This window comes from Echiichthys vipera (assembly GCF_963691815.1).
Source record: "Echiichthys vipera genome assembly, chromosome: 20".
In the NCBI taxonomy this organism is placed as follows: Eukaryota; Metazoa; Chordata; class Actinopteri; order Perciformes; family Trachinidae; genus Echiichthys; species Echiichthys vipera.
In genome coordinates, this window is record NC_139845.1 from 12280350 (window position 1) to 12293146 (window position 12797).

Sequence of the window (12797 nt, forward strand, 5' to 3'; positions counted from 1 at the left end):
CTCTGCGGTACAGCTGCATGATGTTATAGTCTACATTGTTTTATACCTGAACAGAAGAAGAAGAATCCACCGTGGCTACGCTGAATCAGATGGGAGAGTGAGATGGAGTAGGGTGGAGATACAGAGGGAATGACAGTCTTAAACGACTGCAAGGAAATTACTGATTAGTTTATACTGATGTGTTAAATCACACACACACACACACACACACACACACACACACACACACACACACACACACATATGATCATCTGTGGTTTAATGCAATCCTTCCTGCCTTTCCCTTTCACACACACCACCAGTGCACTTCTCTATTCTCTCTCTTTCTCTCTCTCTCTCTGTGTTGCGCCCACACAGTGATCACTGAAGTCACAGGACAAACCAGGAAATCAAGTATTATATTTGGGGTCATTATAACCGTTTGGGCTCACAAACGCTTCAATGTCTTCAAAAGCTTTCACTCTTTCATTAAATGGTCCCATATTATGCTCATTTTACAGGTTCATTCTATACAGGCGTTTTGGGGTTTCTACTAGAACATGTTTACATGCTTGAAAGCTATAGTTGGTAACATCCTGTAATTTTTCTTTTTGCTGAAAGTGCCACCATATCTTTTATCTTTTCATAGAAAGTTAACATTTTTCCACACAGTGTCATCAACGTTTGTCTGAAACGCTATGTTTTAGTGCCTGTCTCTTCAAAGGGACTTCTTTGAAGTGGGGTTGTGTGAAGAACTATTTACGGTGCAGCCTGTTCATTTTGTATCCCCTAAGCTTCTCAGTGGTGCATGACGCCAATAAAGTTCAATTTCGGCATCTAAAGATTCCTGTTTGATTGGCACAACTTTTGCATTGTGTGGCCAACAGAACAGGCGCACTAGAGAGCTCCGTCGACCGGCTAGTTTCTGGTTTAGTGCTCCGGCTAACTTGGATGGGGATTCAATTATTAAATCGTGCGGCTCTTCTGGACTTTCAAAATGTTATTAGAACGAATAAATCAAATTCTGATATAAATGTGAGTAATTTTGCAGGGGTAATGCTAGAATTTTTTCATGGTCATCTATAGACTTCTCTTTTGCGATGTAAGTCGATGGGAAAAAGTATCATGTGGGCATCATGTGTGTGTGTATGTGCTTATGGCCACTATGTCAAGTTGGCTTTAAAGCCCAAAACCTTTCCTGGGGGCCTGGACCTATATATAGTATAGTTGTGACAGCACAACCATACAGAAGTCCTGCCCGCTCGTTTAAAAGACTCGTTTCTGAACACAAGCTGTGAGCATATTGAGCATACTTTCACTGTATTTATATAGCACCTTGACCTGCTTTTTTAATAGGAAAAGACATGGAAATATCATTGTTTTTACAATATGGGACCTTTGACTTTTTAAATTCAAAATTATTTTTTCTTTATTTTACCTGGAAAAAGAAGAAAGAAGACGAAAAAAATCCTCTATTTCACACATCACCAGGAGGAAAATGTGGAGTGAAGTGAAAGTGTCTTTTTCTTAGATTGTTTGCTTCCATAGAGAGGCTTGACATAAAAGTGACACAGGCAGAGGGCTTGTATGTCCACTACGCACATACATATACAACCACACACACACATTGCAGGTGGACAGGATATTCACTAGAGAGATTAATGGAGAAAAACATTCATTTTTATTGAAAAAACAAAAACAAACATACATTGAAATTGTGCATGTCACAGAGTGAATGTATGTCTCTCGACAGGTTAAATGCATAGGAATCATTGACAAAGCCACAGCTAGTTGGATGATGATTACAAGAGTGCAGAGGCATAACCAGTACACCGCACAAACATTCATTTAACTTTGTCCAGCTAAATGAATTTTCATCTTTCCCACTTACATTTTTACTACATCAAAAGGCAACAAATAGTAAAAAGAAAATCATAAATTCCTGCAAATAATCATCCGCATTTGCTAAAAATTAGAAATTAGACAACAACGTGAGAGTTTATAAAATACAACACCAGCTCAGGGTCTGGTGTCTCATGAAGGCTTCATAAGAACTAGACAATCCCCCAAAAAAGACAGATTTTTTTAAACAACAACAAAATAACTGATTTATGGACATATGGAATAAGCTTAAACAAGGAAGAAAAAAAATAGTGCTTTGGCAGAGTAAAAAAAAAGCGATGAATGAAAATCAAGTCACTACTTCAAAATGATAACAAAGAGTTTGTTTTTTTTACACAATCAAGGAAGGACACAACCTCTGTACCAACCTCTAATCAGGACTACTACAGACCTACTGAAAGATCTCAAACTTTGGCTGCAGCAACATTTTCCTGAACTGATTAAATAACCAACTTTCAATCAAGTACTCTTGATGGATTTACACTCTCACAGTGCTTTAAATGACATCATAAAAGCATATGAAACACCACACGAGTGCGCTGTGCATGTTGCGATAAGAACATTATAAACTGAACGTACAAACTGACTTTTATATGGATTTGCCAAATCACTGCACCTGCCGAAAAGAGGATGTTGGCAATTAAAGAGGGAGCTGTGCCCATTTTCCAAATTTCATACATGTTATTCCTATGGTCAGAAACAGACCAAAAATATTAGTAATCATGAGCAACTCATCCAGTGCTAAAAATCGAATTTGCGACGTAGTCAAGTAATAAATGTAAAACTGCCCCATAGACAACTAATTGTAGAGGATGTTGTAGAGCATCCAAGGGAATGTTCATACTATATAGGAACATTTTCTGTTTCAGAACGGAGTAGGTACGGTAAAATAAAGCTCATTTGGATATAAAAAAGAAAACTAACAAAATCGGTCTACATTCATTGTCTACGGAGCAGCTGTAGACTTTATACTTGATGACTTACTTCTCTGGTTTCTGTCATTGAGAGAGAGTGGCTCATGTTGAACTTTCCTCAAACCTGGAAATAACATATTGGAGTGGTGTGCCCCTTTGTGAATCCTAGTTTAGTTGTTGAGATATTGCAGTACCCTCTAGCCACCACTAGAGAGGACAAATGAATGAATGAAAGAATGAATGAATATTTGTGTGAATCATTTCCTAGATGCACAAAGTGCTTTAAACCTAAAGAAATATGCAAAATATGAAAGAATCAACAAATTTGACGTTCAAGGCCAATATCAATTTCATGCAATACACACATAAACCTACAATGAATATCATTCTGCCTTAACCTCCCTCTCCGTTACCCTGAAAACCTTAATCACATTATCCTCTAGTTAAGTGATGAAATCTTGCTCCTTGTTGTTGGTTTCATGTTGTAGACTAAGATGTTGAGTTCAAAGTACCTGTACATCCATCAGTATATAATAAAGCATAATAAATTCAAACATTGTAAAATTGGACCAGAGAAATAAGGAAACGTCTCTTCCTAGACTCACAAGCCATCATGCTGTTATGAAGTTTAACATATTTGGTCATTACCGGTGCATGTATCTGCTTACTAAAGCATAAGAAACCATATAGAAAAGACTCTAAGAAGGCATGTTTTGACATAGCAATTGCATTGGTGTTGCTATAGTATATGAAAAGTAAGAAAAAAAAGAAGAAAAAAAGGCAAAGCTACGCATGAAACCTTGTTTAGAACACTCCCTCCTCCCCCAGATTCCTACTGCTGCAGGGGTGCTTAGGCCTTACGAGAAAATCTATCCGCGTTGGTTATAGAACTGATCTCAGTTCAAGTATGCTATGGATGTGCGAGGAATGATATAATATTTTGGGTGCTAATTCAGCCCTGTGCACTACCTTCACAGATGCTAGGTTCAAGTCACCGAAATATCAAAATCCCTAAGTTTTTTAAACTAACCACCTACTGGGTCACTTTATCCTTCATTTTGTCTCAATTTACCCTCTTCATAGAGCTTTTCCTGTGTATGTGTGACAATGTCCTTCTTGTACATGTACATGCATGCATACAGTGTGCATGTGCTCAAACTGTGTATGTTCTATGTGTGGTGTGTGCATGTATGAGACTGTGTTTGTGTCGCTGTATATTGTATGTTAGATGGGTGCAGGGACCTGTTGCCTTCCAGGTCCAGGCTGAGAAGAGAATTTCTGCGAGTGCCAACGGGTCTCCTTGTACACAAACCAGGCGTTGCCCGCCCACACAAACATGTTAAGGTAGCCGAACACCTGTTTGATTGCAGACAGAAAAAAACACAGGTTAATGAAACTAGAAAACATGTGTAATAAAGGAATAATGTACTGTAAATCTGTGAAATGTTATGCGATGACACATTCAACCTCTCGTGAACAGAAATGACGACATTTTAATATTTGATGGCTTTTACATCGATCACAAACCCACACGTTCTGGAACAGTTTGGGGACTATGTGCAATTTGTGTTCATTCTAACAAATTTGCTTTGGACTGTGAATATTGAGCAGTGCACAGCAACAGTGTCTGAGGAAAAATGAAAGTGTCATTGCTCAGTGTCTCATGACTGTGAGTCAGGCTGCTTCATATTTCTGCTTAAAGGCACTGTGCTCAAAATTTAGAATATTAATATAGCAGCAAACAACTTTTGTACTATGTAAAGAGTTAGTGGAGTAATGGCGTCCTGAGCAGAGAATGAAGTCACTCTCCCTCTGTGTGTGTTGTAATCAGAGTTTCTCTGTTGTTGTTTTTTTTATAGCCGGTCAGTGCATGTGAGTTTGGGAATAGTCTGTGAGAGCTGAGTGGAGGCGATCCCAGACCCCTTTTTTGCAGTATTTCGAGTACAGCCCCTTTAAGTCTTGAAGCGTAAAATTATATAAACTGAGGAGAATGGGGCATGATCACAATCAATTACTCTGATTATATTCTAGAAATAGCCTGTCCACGTGCCATTAATTTGGATTACATCATAGAAATGAATCAAGTGAATGCTGACTGGAGCCCCTATCACACATGTACTGCAAACCTGAAATTAGCTAGACATAACTCAGAGGATATGTGAAAACGCAAATGTCCTAATCAGTTGGATCGGATATTAAACAGACTTTATTCTGCCAGCTCTCTAGTACAAAGTCGGTGTAATGTCCCATTGATCCCATGTGTGAGAATTCCCGGTTTCTATCGGTTTCATCAATGAAAATTGGGGAACTTCTCTCCGCAATGGCGAGCGCCGAAATCGTCAGAGAAATTAAAGGAAAGGCAAGAGACCGCTGTTTATGACTAAATTACGAACTTAATGTGTAACCGCAGTCTAATCGTGTCACATCCTGCCTTCTGCACGCTCTACCCTGCGCAATCTCAAGCTTGAGATTGGTGTAACCAATTGTAACCGAAATCTCATTTGTAAAGCTGCTCTGTATTTCTTCTCACCACAGAGATGTTGAGGGTCTGCATGCTGGCGAACTCGGTGACCTCACAGGTGATGTTGCTCCCCTTGCAGAGTGCCAGCGTAGCGCTGATGCCATCAGTGTTCGTGGCGTTTTTCACATTCTGCAGGCCCTTTGCCCAGGCGGACGAACACACCAGCCACAGAAAGACCAGGATCGCTGTGATCACAAAGTCCTGGGAACAAACATAGGCACATCAGTTCTACTTTAATTTTCAGGCTTGATCTGAAGGAGCCGGCCTATTGTGAAACTGAACAGAAAGATCAATACTCACAAAAATGGGTCCAAAGTCAGAGTCCTTGTAGACGTGCATGTAGCCTAAATACACCAACAGAGCCACCATGCTGTACAGAAAGCAGACGATCGCAATGCCCACAAAGAACTCCACTGAGGAGGCGGAGTCTCCCACCAGGTGTGTTGTTGTGACAGAGTGGTTACATATAGTGGCGTTTCCCTCAATGAGCGGGACCTGGCTCAACCTGGCCACAATACAAGGTGGAGGGTTAAAATCATCATTCTCCGGTTATTAGACGGTCCTTCCTTCAGATGCTTTTCCATAATAAATTTATCATGCATCTGTGCTGGTGGTCCTTTTGAAATTGACTATGTAACTGATGAGTGATATTTAAAACCTGTGCCTGACATTGAAAAATCACCAAACTTGGTTCACCTGAATGGGTAGTGAAAGTTGGCATTGAGAGTTTCATTCCTGCCATCGCCGCAGAAGAGAGATATGATGTTCTTCCCCCAGTACCCGCCACAGCTTCCAAAAGCAAATATGGCTGTGAGCTGTTTGGACAGACAGGAGAGAGCGAGAGATTAGGGAGATGGCTGCGACTGATGTGAGAAAACTCTCTTCAGCTATGGGGAATTAATATCAAAATCAAGAAACTTAAAGGCCCCATATCCTGCTCATTTTTAGCGTTCATCTTTATATTCTGGGTATCCATTAGAACCTTTTTACATTCTTCAGTGTTCAAAAATCACATTATTTTTTTCATACTGTCTGTCTGAAGATACCTGTATTCACCCTCTGTCTGAAATGCTCTGTTTTAGCGCCTGTCTCTTTAAGCCCTCCTCCTAAAAAGCTGAGTCTGCTCTGATTGGTAAGCGTTTCCGGGTCTTTGGCATTTACACTCCTGGTGTCTCTGCTCCAACCTTGCAGCCAGGGAATGACTGCAAAGGCGTTGTAGTGGCACTTTCTACCTATATATATTATACAGTTGTGACGTCATTCACTGTACAGAAGTCCTGATGGCTCGTTTATAGGCACAGTTTCATTGTGAGCATTTCTCTGTGGATTAAGCATTTTGTTACTTTCACAGTATTTATTTAGCATCTCAACCTGCTTTTATAATAAAAAAGACATGGAAAACTCACTTTTTACAATATGGGACCTTTAAGATATTTAAGATTTAGAATAAGAATAAGAATAAGAATAAGAAGAAGAAGAAGAAGAAGAAGAAGAAGAAGAAGAAGAATTCCTTTATTAATCCTACAAGTGAAATTCAATTTTTTCAGTCTGTTATTATTATTCAGGTTACACACACACAGGCCCGAAACACACACACATGCACAAACAGGGCCTATATACATGCAATTAATGGAGACATGGAATTAATGTCACACAGTCCACACTCCATTCATGGTTCACACAGAGACTCGGCAGCACCTACGGTTCCCAGCCGAGTCACCTATGGACTGAGCTACTGCTACACTAACTATATCACATTGATTGGTAAATCACATCATTATTTGATTGTGATCATCCATTATACTCTTGGACACTACAGTGTGTCACCCCAATTTGACACCCTAAAACAAAGTTTGTGAGCCATAGCCGTTTTCTAACGTGTGGTTTGAGACATGATTTGGAAGACAAATTAAATAAATTATGTCTTACATTGTTGTGCTAAAGCTGCCATTCAGCTCTTGAATTCTTTCTTGCGGGCCAGAAAGCATCTGATTCAGTGTGTAGGCCATGTGACACTAATACTCTCCTTAAAACCAACACATACTAAATTCTTTTAGTCAGGCTGGCTGCTGCTAAGCTTAACCCTCAAACTGCAGTAGGCAGATCATATTATCCGAGGGTATTGAGCTACTTCAGACTCTCACCGATATTGCTTTACTCATACTTCATGGGTCTGATTTGTTCCTCTCAAAATGTGTTGTTAACAGCTTTCTCACATTCTCCACATGCACAGCTTCATGTATCTCCCTGTCATCACACATCCTCACTGAGCCTCCCAGTGCAACAGACAGCTGTGCTCCAGTACAACACAATTCAGAGACGTTACCTCTCAGATTCGAGCTACAGAACAACTGTCCTGCTGTAGTTCTGCACTTGCACAATATGCAAATTATGCAAATAGATTTTCTCAAGTCAGAGGTTTAAAGAATTGTATTTTAATCGTGCCTTAAATATTTTTTGGAGCCACACATAATCAGTAAAGTAAAATGTGAACACAATGTGTTAATCCAATATTAACTCTCCTTTTAGCTCAGTTTTAGTCTCCACCATCACTTAAGGGAAATATGTGGCTCTTTCGCATAGACTGTATAAAAAATGGACGTAGAATCTCTGTCAAGGTCCGTTCTCTCAACTTGATCCAATCGTACTCGCCTATGGGAATTGTATCTTTTCAGACTTTGACTCCGCCTCATTTCCTCTTACCAAAAAAGGGCATTGATGTGACGTTGGGGAGGAGGCTGGCTGACGTATACCTCCGAGGCAAAGGGAGGACCAGCGGCTAGCTGTCACTGAAGAGGCCGCGCTCCTAAGTATTCATAAACTTCGACCTCCAATAAAATAAAAAACTAGCCTGGTCCAAAAAAAAAAACCAAACCTTTAGTGTTGTGACCTAAACATACAGACTAGAATGTTTTTTTTTGTACCAGGACTTAAATAGGTTTAATTATGCTGTGAAAAAACGGCCTGCCCCTTGTGGACAGCCAGCATACTGCGACTTTTGGCACTACCCTATTGGATTAGCCAGGAAGTCTCTGTGGTTGGGACTTGCTCTTTAGCTGCTAAATGCTCCAATAATATTCACCAGCTAGTTGCATACTTTGTCTGTATGTCTGGCCTTGTAGGCTGAAAGGTGATCATATCAGAGGGAGTGTCTTTATCAACAGAAAAATCACCAAAATTATGCAGAAATAAAGACAATGTAAATAACACTTGAAAATATTAAGGCATTTCTCTTGTACTGGACAACATGTAGAGGACAGGAAGTTTATTACTATACATGATATGACATGGTAATGATCTTTGATTCTCAACTCACATCACAAGGTAATGACATGCACCGCATGCTGTTCATCTATCAGGAGATTAAAAAAATGCACTTTTAACTGACCTATTAAATTCTGTGCCATCAGCTCAACTGTATCACACGTACGCACACACCTTTGAAAAATGCTTACAACAGGCCACCTCAACGTTTAGCCTTTAGCGTCACACCACAAGACCCACATGCACATCCACATTTACTGTACATCTACACACACACACCCACCCACACACACCTCAAGGCCTCTCGCCAGATGTTTCTTCAGATGTCACGGGCTGCCACTTCCTGTTTCTCTGGCTACACATCACAGTAAGCTCCTTCTCTCACATTTTTGTTTCCCCGATTCTGTCATTCTCCCAGGACGAGGAGCGTCAGCATGAATAACTTTTACAGCCGGGGTGGACCAAACACACACACATTGACATTTTTTGTTTATGTTCACATGTTTTAAACATAACATAAATGCTACACTGTCAGACAAATGGCTTTTTTTTTTATCACGTTTCCAATATCACCATTAAGTCTTGATTAAAGCAATTCTTACCCTTCTGCCATTTTTACACTTTTCTTTTGTAATCTTCAAATGTTCCTAATAAGCGTATAGCACACTAAAATGTAAAAGAAATCCACCAGTTAAAACTCATCAATATTCAATTCTCATATATCTCTGATAAAAGTATGACCAATCATCATTTTATTCGGTCCGCATAAAATCATTTGCCGAGCTTCCTGCCTGTCATCCATTGCTCTGTTTCACTTGTGCGGCTCATGCTGCGTTCCAGTGCCATGGGAAGTTTGAAGTTTTGTACCTCCAACTACTAGGCAAATTGCACTGGATTGCCTGTCAAAGTAGAACCTCCTAAGAGCAAATTCAGGGTAGGTAGATCTCCCCCGAATTCGATGGCATGAGGTTCCACTTTGACAGGTATTCCAGTGCACTTTGCCCAGTTCTTCGGACTTCCCATGGCACTCTCTCCGCACATGTCCGGGGAGAAGGGAGCGTCAGAGGTCAGGCAGGGGGAAGAGAGTGGGACTTTGGAGGGAAGTGCTGTGAGACATGCAAAAAAGTTAAGAATTGCTTTAAGACAAAAGGTAGCACCTTCTCCAAAGATGGCGACTGCCCAAAACTGGACAAACAGCAGTGACTTTATCTCAGGTGTCCCACACATCTGCAAACCACACAGCACCAATTTATTGACATTCCAGCCTCAACTCATAACAAAGCTGCGAGACAGCATCAACACTCTGCACACATTGCAACTACCTCACAATATATAATTGAAGTTTGGTTACAGGTTACAGGATTCAAAACATGAAAAGCGAACAAACGGGAAAGAGAAACATTGCTTCTGGTGGGAATACTCTTTAGCTGTGAAAACAAAGATACAAATCCTCATCGATCTGAAATGTCTTGTAAGAAATAAAATAATCAGCAGAGGTCATTGAGTCCAGCTCGATACGCAAAATCCCCAAAGCCACTGGAGCATGAGCCCATTTGTCATAAGTCCAAAAAAGGGAGAAATATCTTTTTGATCATAATTCAACATTGAGTTGAGTGAATGGGGGCAGCCACGTAGCATTCCAAAACCCTGCTTCCTGTTTACTATTGTGTGGTAGAGAATATCGGGGGAGGTATGAGTGTTCACATTCACTACTGCAGACTGAGAGGACAGGACATATGTTATTTTAACAGTTATGGTATTTATTAATGGAAGGCTTGCTCTTTAAGACCCCCGCGAAAAAAGCCCAGTCTGCTCTGATCGCTGGGTCTTCTGAATCTGCACTCTCTGCGTCTCTGCACCGTCATTGCAGCCGGGAAATGACTGTAGCTGCACCGTGGCAGCACTTTCTAGATATATTTAGTATAGTTATGACAGTTGTGTTGCATTTTCACAAAGCTGCATTTTTCCAGAACCAGATTCCTCTGACCCAGTTATGTGGAGCAGAACTGATGATTAGACTTTCAATAAGAAACTGTTGCGTGTTCTCTCAGGACACACATACTGTGTGCTCAAGTGTATGAGTAGCCAACTGTCTGCACAGTTATTCAGAGGTAAATTATTGCTGAGAGTTGCATTAATATACAACTGTGTCATCTGAAGGGCAGGCCCCACTCAACCAGTGAGATGATCCAAATGCACAGGACATAATTAACTAAGCGGAACATACTTTAGCCAAGTTTTCGTTGTCAAGCACAGTTTACTCCCACTTACAATCTAAGAATCTTAAAGAAAGACAAGTCAAGTTAAAAGTAAATGTCCCATACTGTAAAACGTTTTTTTTTTTTTAAACAAGAGTTCAAGGTGTATTAGGGTATTAACATGTTTGTTCATGTGTAATAAACAATAAAAAAAATGTTACGCTACATTATTCAATTACACTACACCACAGGCTAGATTTTATTCCATTCTTGTAAGTGTAAAAACTCAAAGTGCTTTCTATGAATGTGTGTAAATGCATATTTTTAAAGGTTTTTTTCTTTCTCAAGAGTAAAAATTGCCGGGAAAGGGAACATTCAAGGACCAAGAAAATGACTGAACCTCCCTGTCCTCTGGGTATGACACACACACACACACACACACACACACACACACACACACACACACACACACACACACACACAAACACTTATATGCATCTAACTTACCCACTCCACCAGTTTGACGAAGCCCAAAGGCTCCTTCAGCGGCGACAAGTTCAGCCGAAATCCGGTCATCATGATTTTGAGCTTCTGATCCCAAACTCTTTATCCAGTTGTTCCTAAACTGTGGATGTTGGTCCAACAGGGAGGAAAAAAGGGGAGTTGTTTGACAGAATGACGTAGTTTTTACTGCCGACGCTGCAAAAAAATTATCAGCCAAATTTGTTTAAAGTGACTTTTTTCTCCAACCCAACTTTGCACTGGAGCAACTGAATCAAACCGTGCAGGTGAGCTCGTGCAAACTTACTGAAAATACAGTTTTACGCGTTTGAGGAACTTTTAACAACGAATGCCAATGGGGGTAAAAAACATTAGTGGATATTTTTTTGCAGTGTATCTTGAAAAAAAAACACAACGGGTGTCTAAACTCAATTTGGTGATGCGCAAAATACGCAGGAGATGTCGCGGATGAAGAGCGCAATGTGTGCCAAATTACGCGTCGCTTTTGGTGAGAACGCGTCACGTGTGTTTAGTTACAATAACAGAATACGAAAATGAAAAAGCGTGACCCTATCTGATGGGTTCCACGAGGTTTTCAAGAAAGTTCGTTTTGCTTCTACTGCGCCAGAAAAAAACCCAAAACCAAAGGATCCTACTATTAAAAAAAAGTTAACATGCAGCTACGGTATAATGTAAGCAATGCATTATCAATGCACGGTAAAACCAGGAGAGTTACAGAAGTTACAACCCGAGCACCACGCAGCATCAGAAAGTGTCCTACTTTTTCAGTTCATTGAGTTTTCATTGGATTCCTCCGCCGGATAATCCACAAGCTGCCTCCTCCTTGCTGAGTTTGCACTTACTGTGAAACGCCTCCACGGTGCTGACTGGACCATGTGACCACAGACGCTCAAAATCTTTTTAACAAGGAAAAAAAACCCTCAAGAGAGCAGCTGCAAATGACCGAGCCATCATTTTCACAAGACTACTCGATTAAGAGCCCACTGTCTTACACGAGGTCGTTTGAAATCTGATGTTAAAGGGGAACACCACCTAAATTCCAGGATGTTATGTTATGTATTCCCATGGCCCATCTTCTCTCAAAGACAGTCTGAAACCTGTGATGTCATCAAGTACAAAGAGAAGAGAACAATGAGAGAATCCTTTTGTTGTTGTTTTTTATACCAAACTGAGCTTTATTCTGTTGTAGTATTGTGAAACAGAAATGTGTCCATACACTTTAATAACATTCCCCTGGGTGCTCTCACTTAGCCTCGTGAGACCATCCGGATCTTGTGAGCTCCATTGTATTTTACTCACAGATCAGTCTGGAAATGTGCGCTGGAGAATATTTGGAGCCGTTTGCCAAGCGAACGAAACAATCAGCGTTGGCTTTGAGGCGGATTTAAGTGTGACGTAACAAAACTGTTCAGTGTAAACAACATGGCCGATGAGATGAGAGAAGCTATGGAGCAAGCCGCCTGCTTTTTTTCTCTTGGATCCTTCTGTTGGAATATG

General features: G+C 40.5%; 1 protein-coding gene across 1 annotated transcript; it reads right to left on the bottom strand.

The window, feature by feature from the left end:
- Positions 1–1637: 1637 nt before the first annotated feature.
- Positions 1638–11430, bottom strand: sypl1 (synaptophysin-like 1). The gene is made up of 5 exons (XM_083935657.1): positions 11286–11430; positions 6013–6131; positions 5617–5821; positions 5326–5517; positions 1638–4151 (listed from the first exon to the last, which is right to left on the bottom strand). The coding sequence occupies exons 1-5, from the start codon at positions 11355–11357 to the stop codon at positions 4020–4022; spliced, it is 720 nt and encodes a 239-aa protein (XP_083791783.1). The 5' UTR covers positions 11358–11430; the 3' UTR covers positions 1638–4019.
- Between the last annotated feature and the right edge of the window lie 1367 nt (positions 11431–12797).

Coding starts and splice junctions, on each gene's coding strand:
- sypl1 (XM_083935657.1), bottom strand. CDS start 11,357: ATGATGACCGGATTTCGGCTGAACTTGTCGCCGCTGAAGGAGCCTTTG. Junction 5,822..6,012: donor AACTTTCACTACCCATTCAG/GTGAACCAAGTT, acceptor TATTGTGGCCAG/GTTGAGCCAGGTCCCGCTCA. Junction 5,518..5,616: donor CTGACTTTGGACCCATTTTT/GTGAGTATTGAT, acceptor GTTTGTTCCCAG/GACTTTGTGATCACAGCGAT.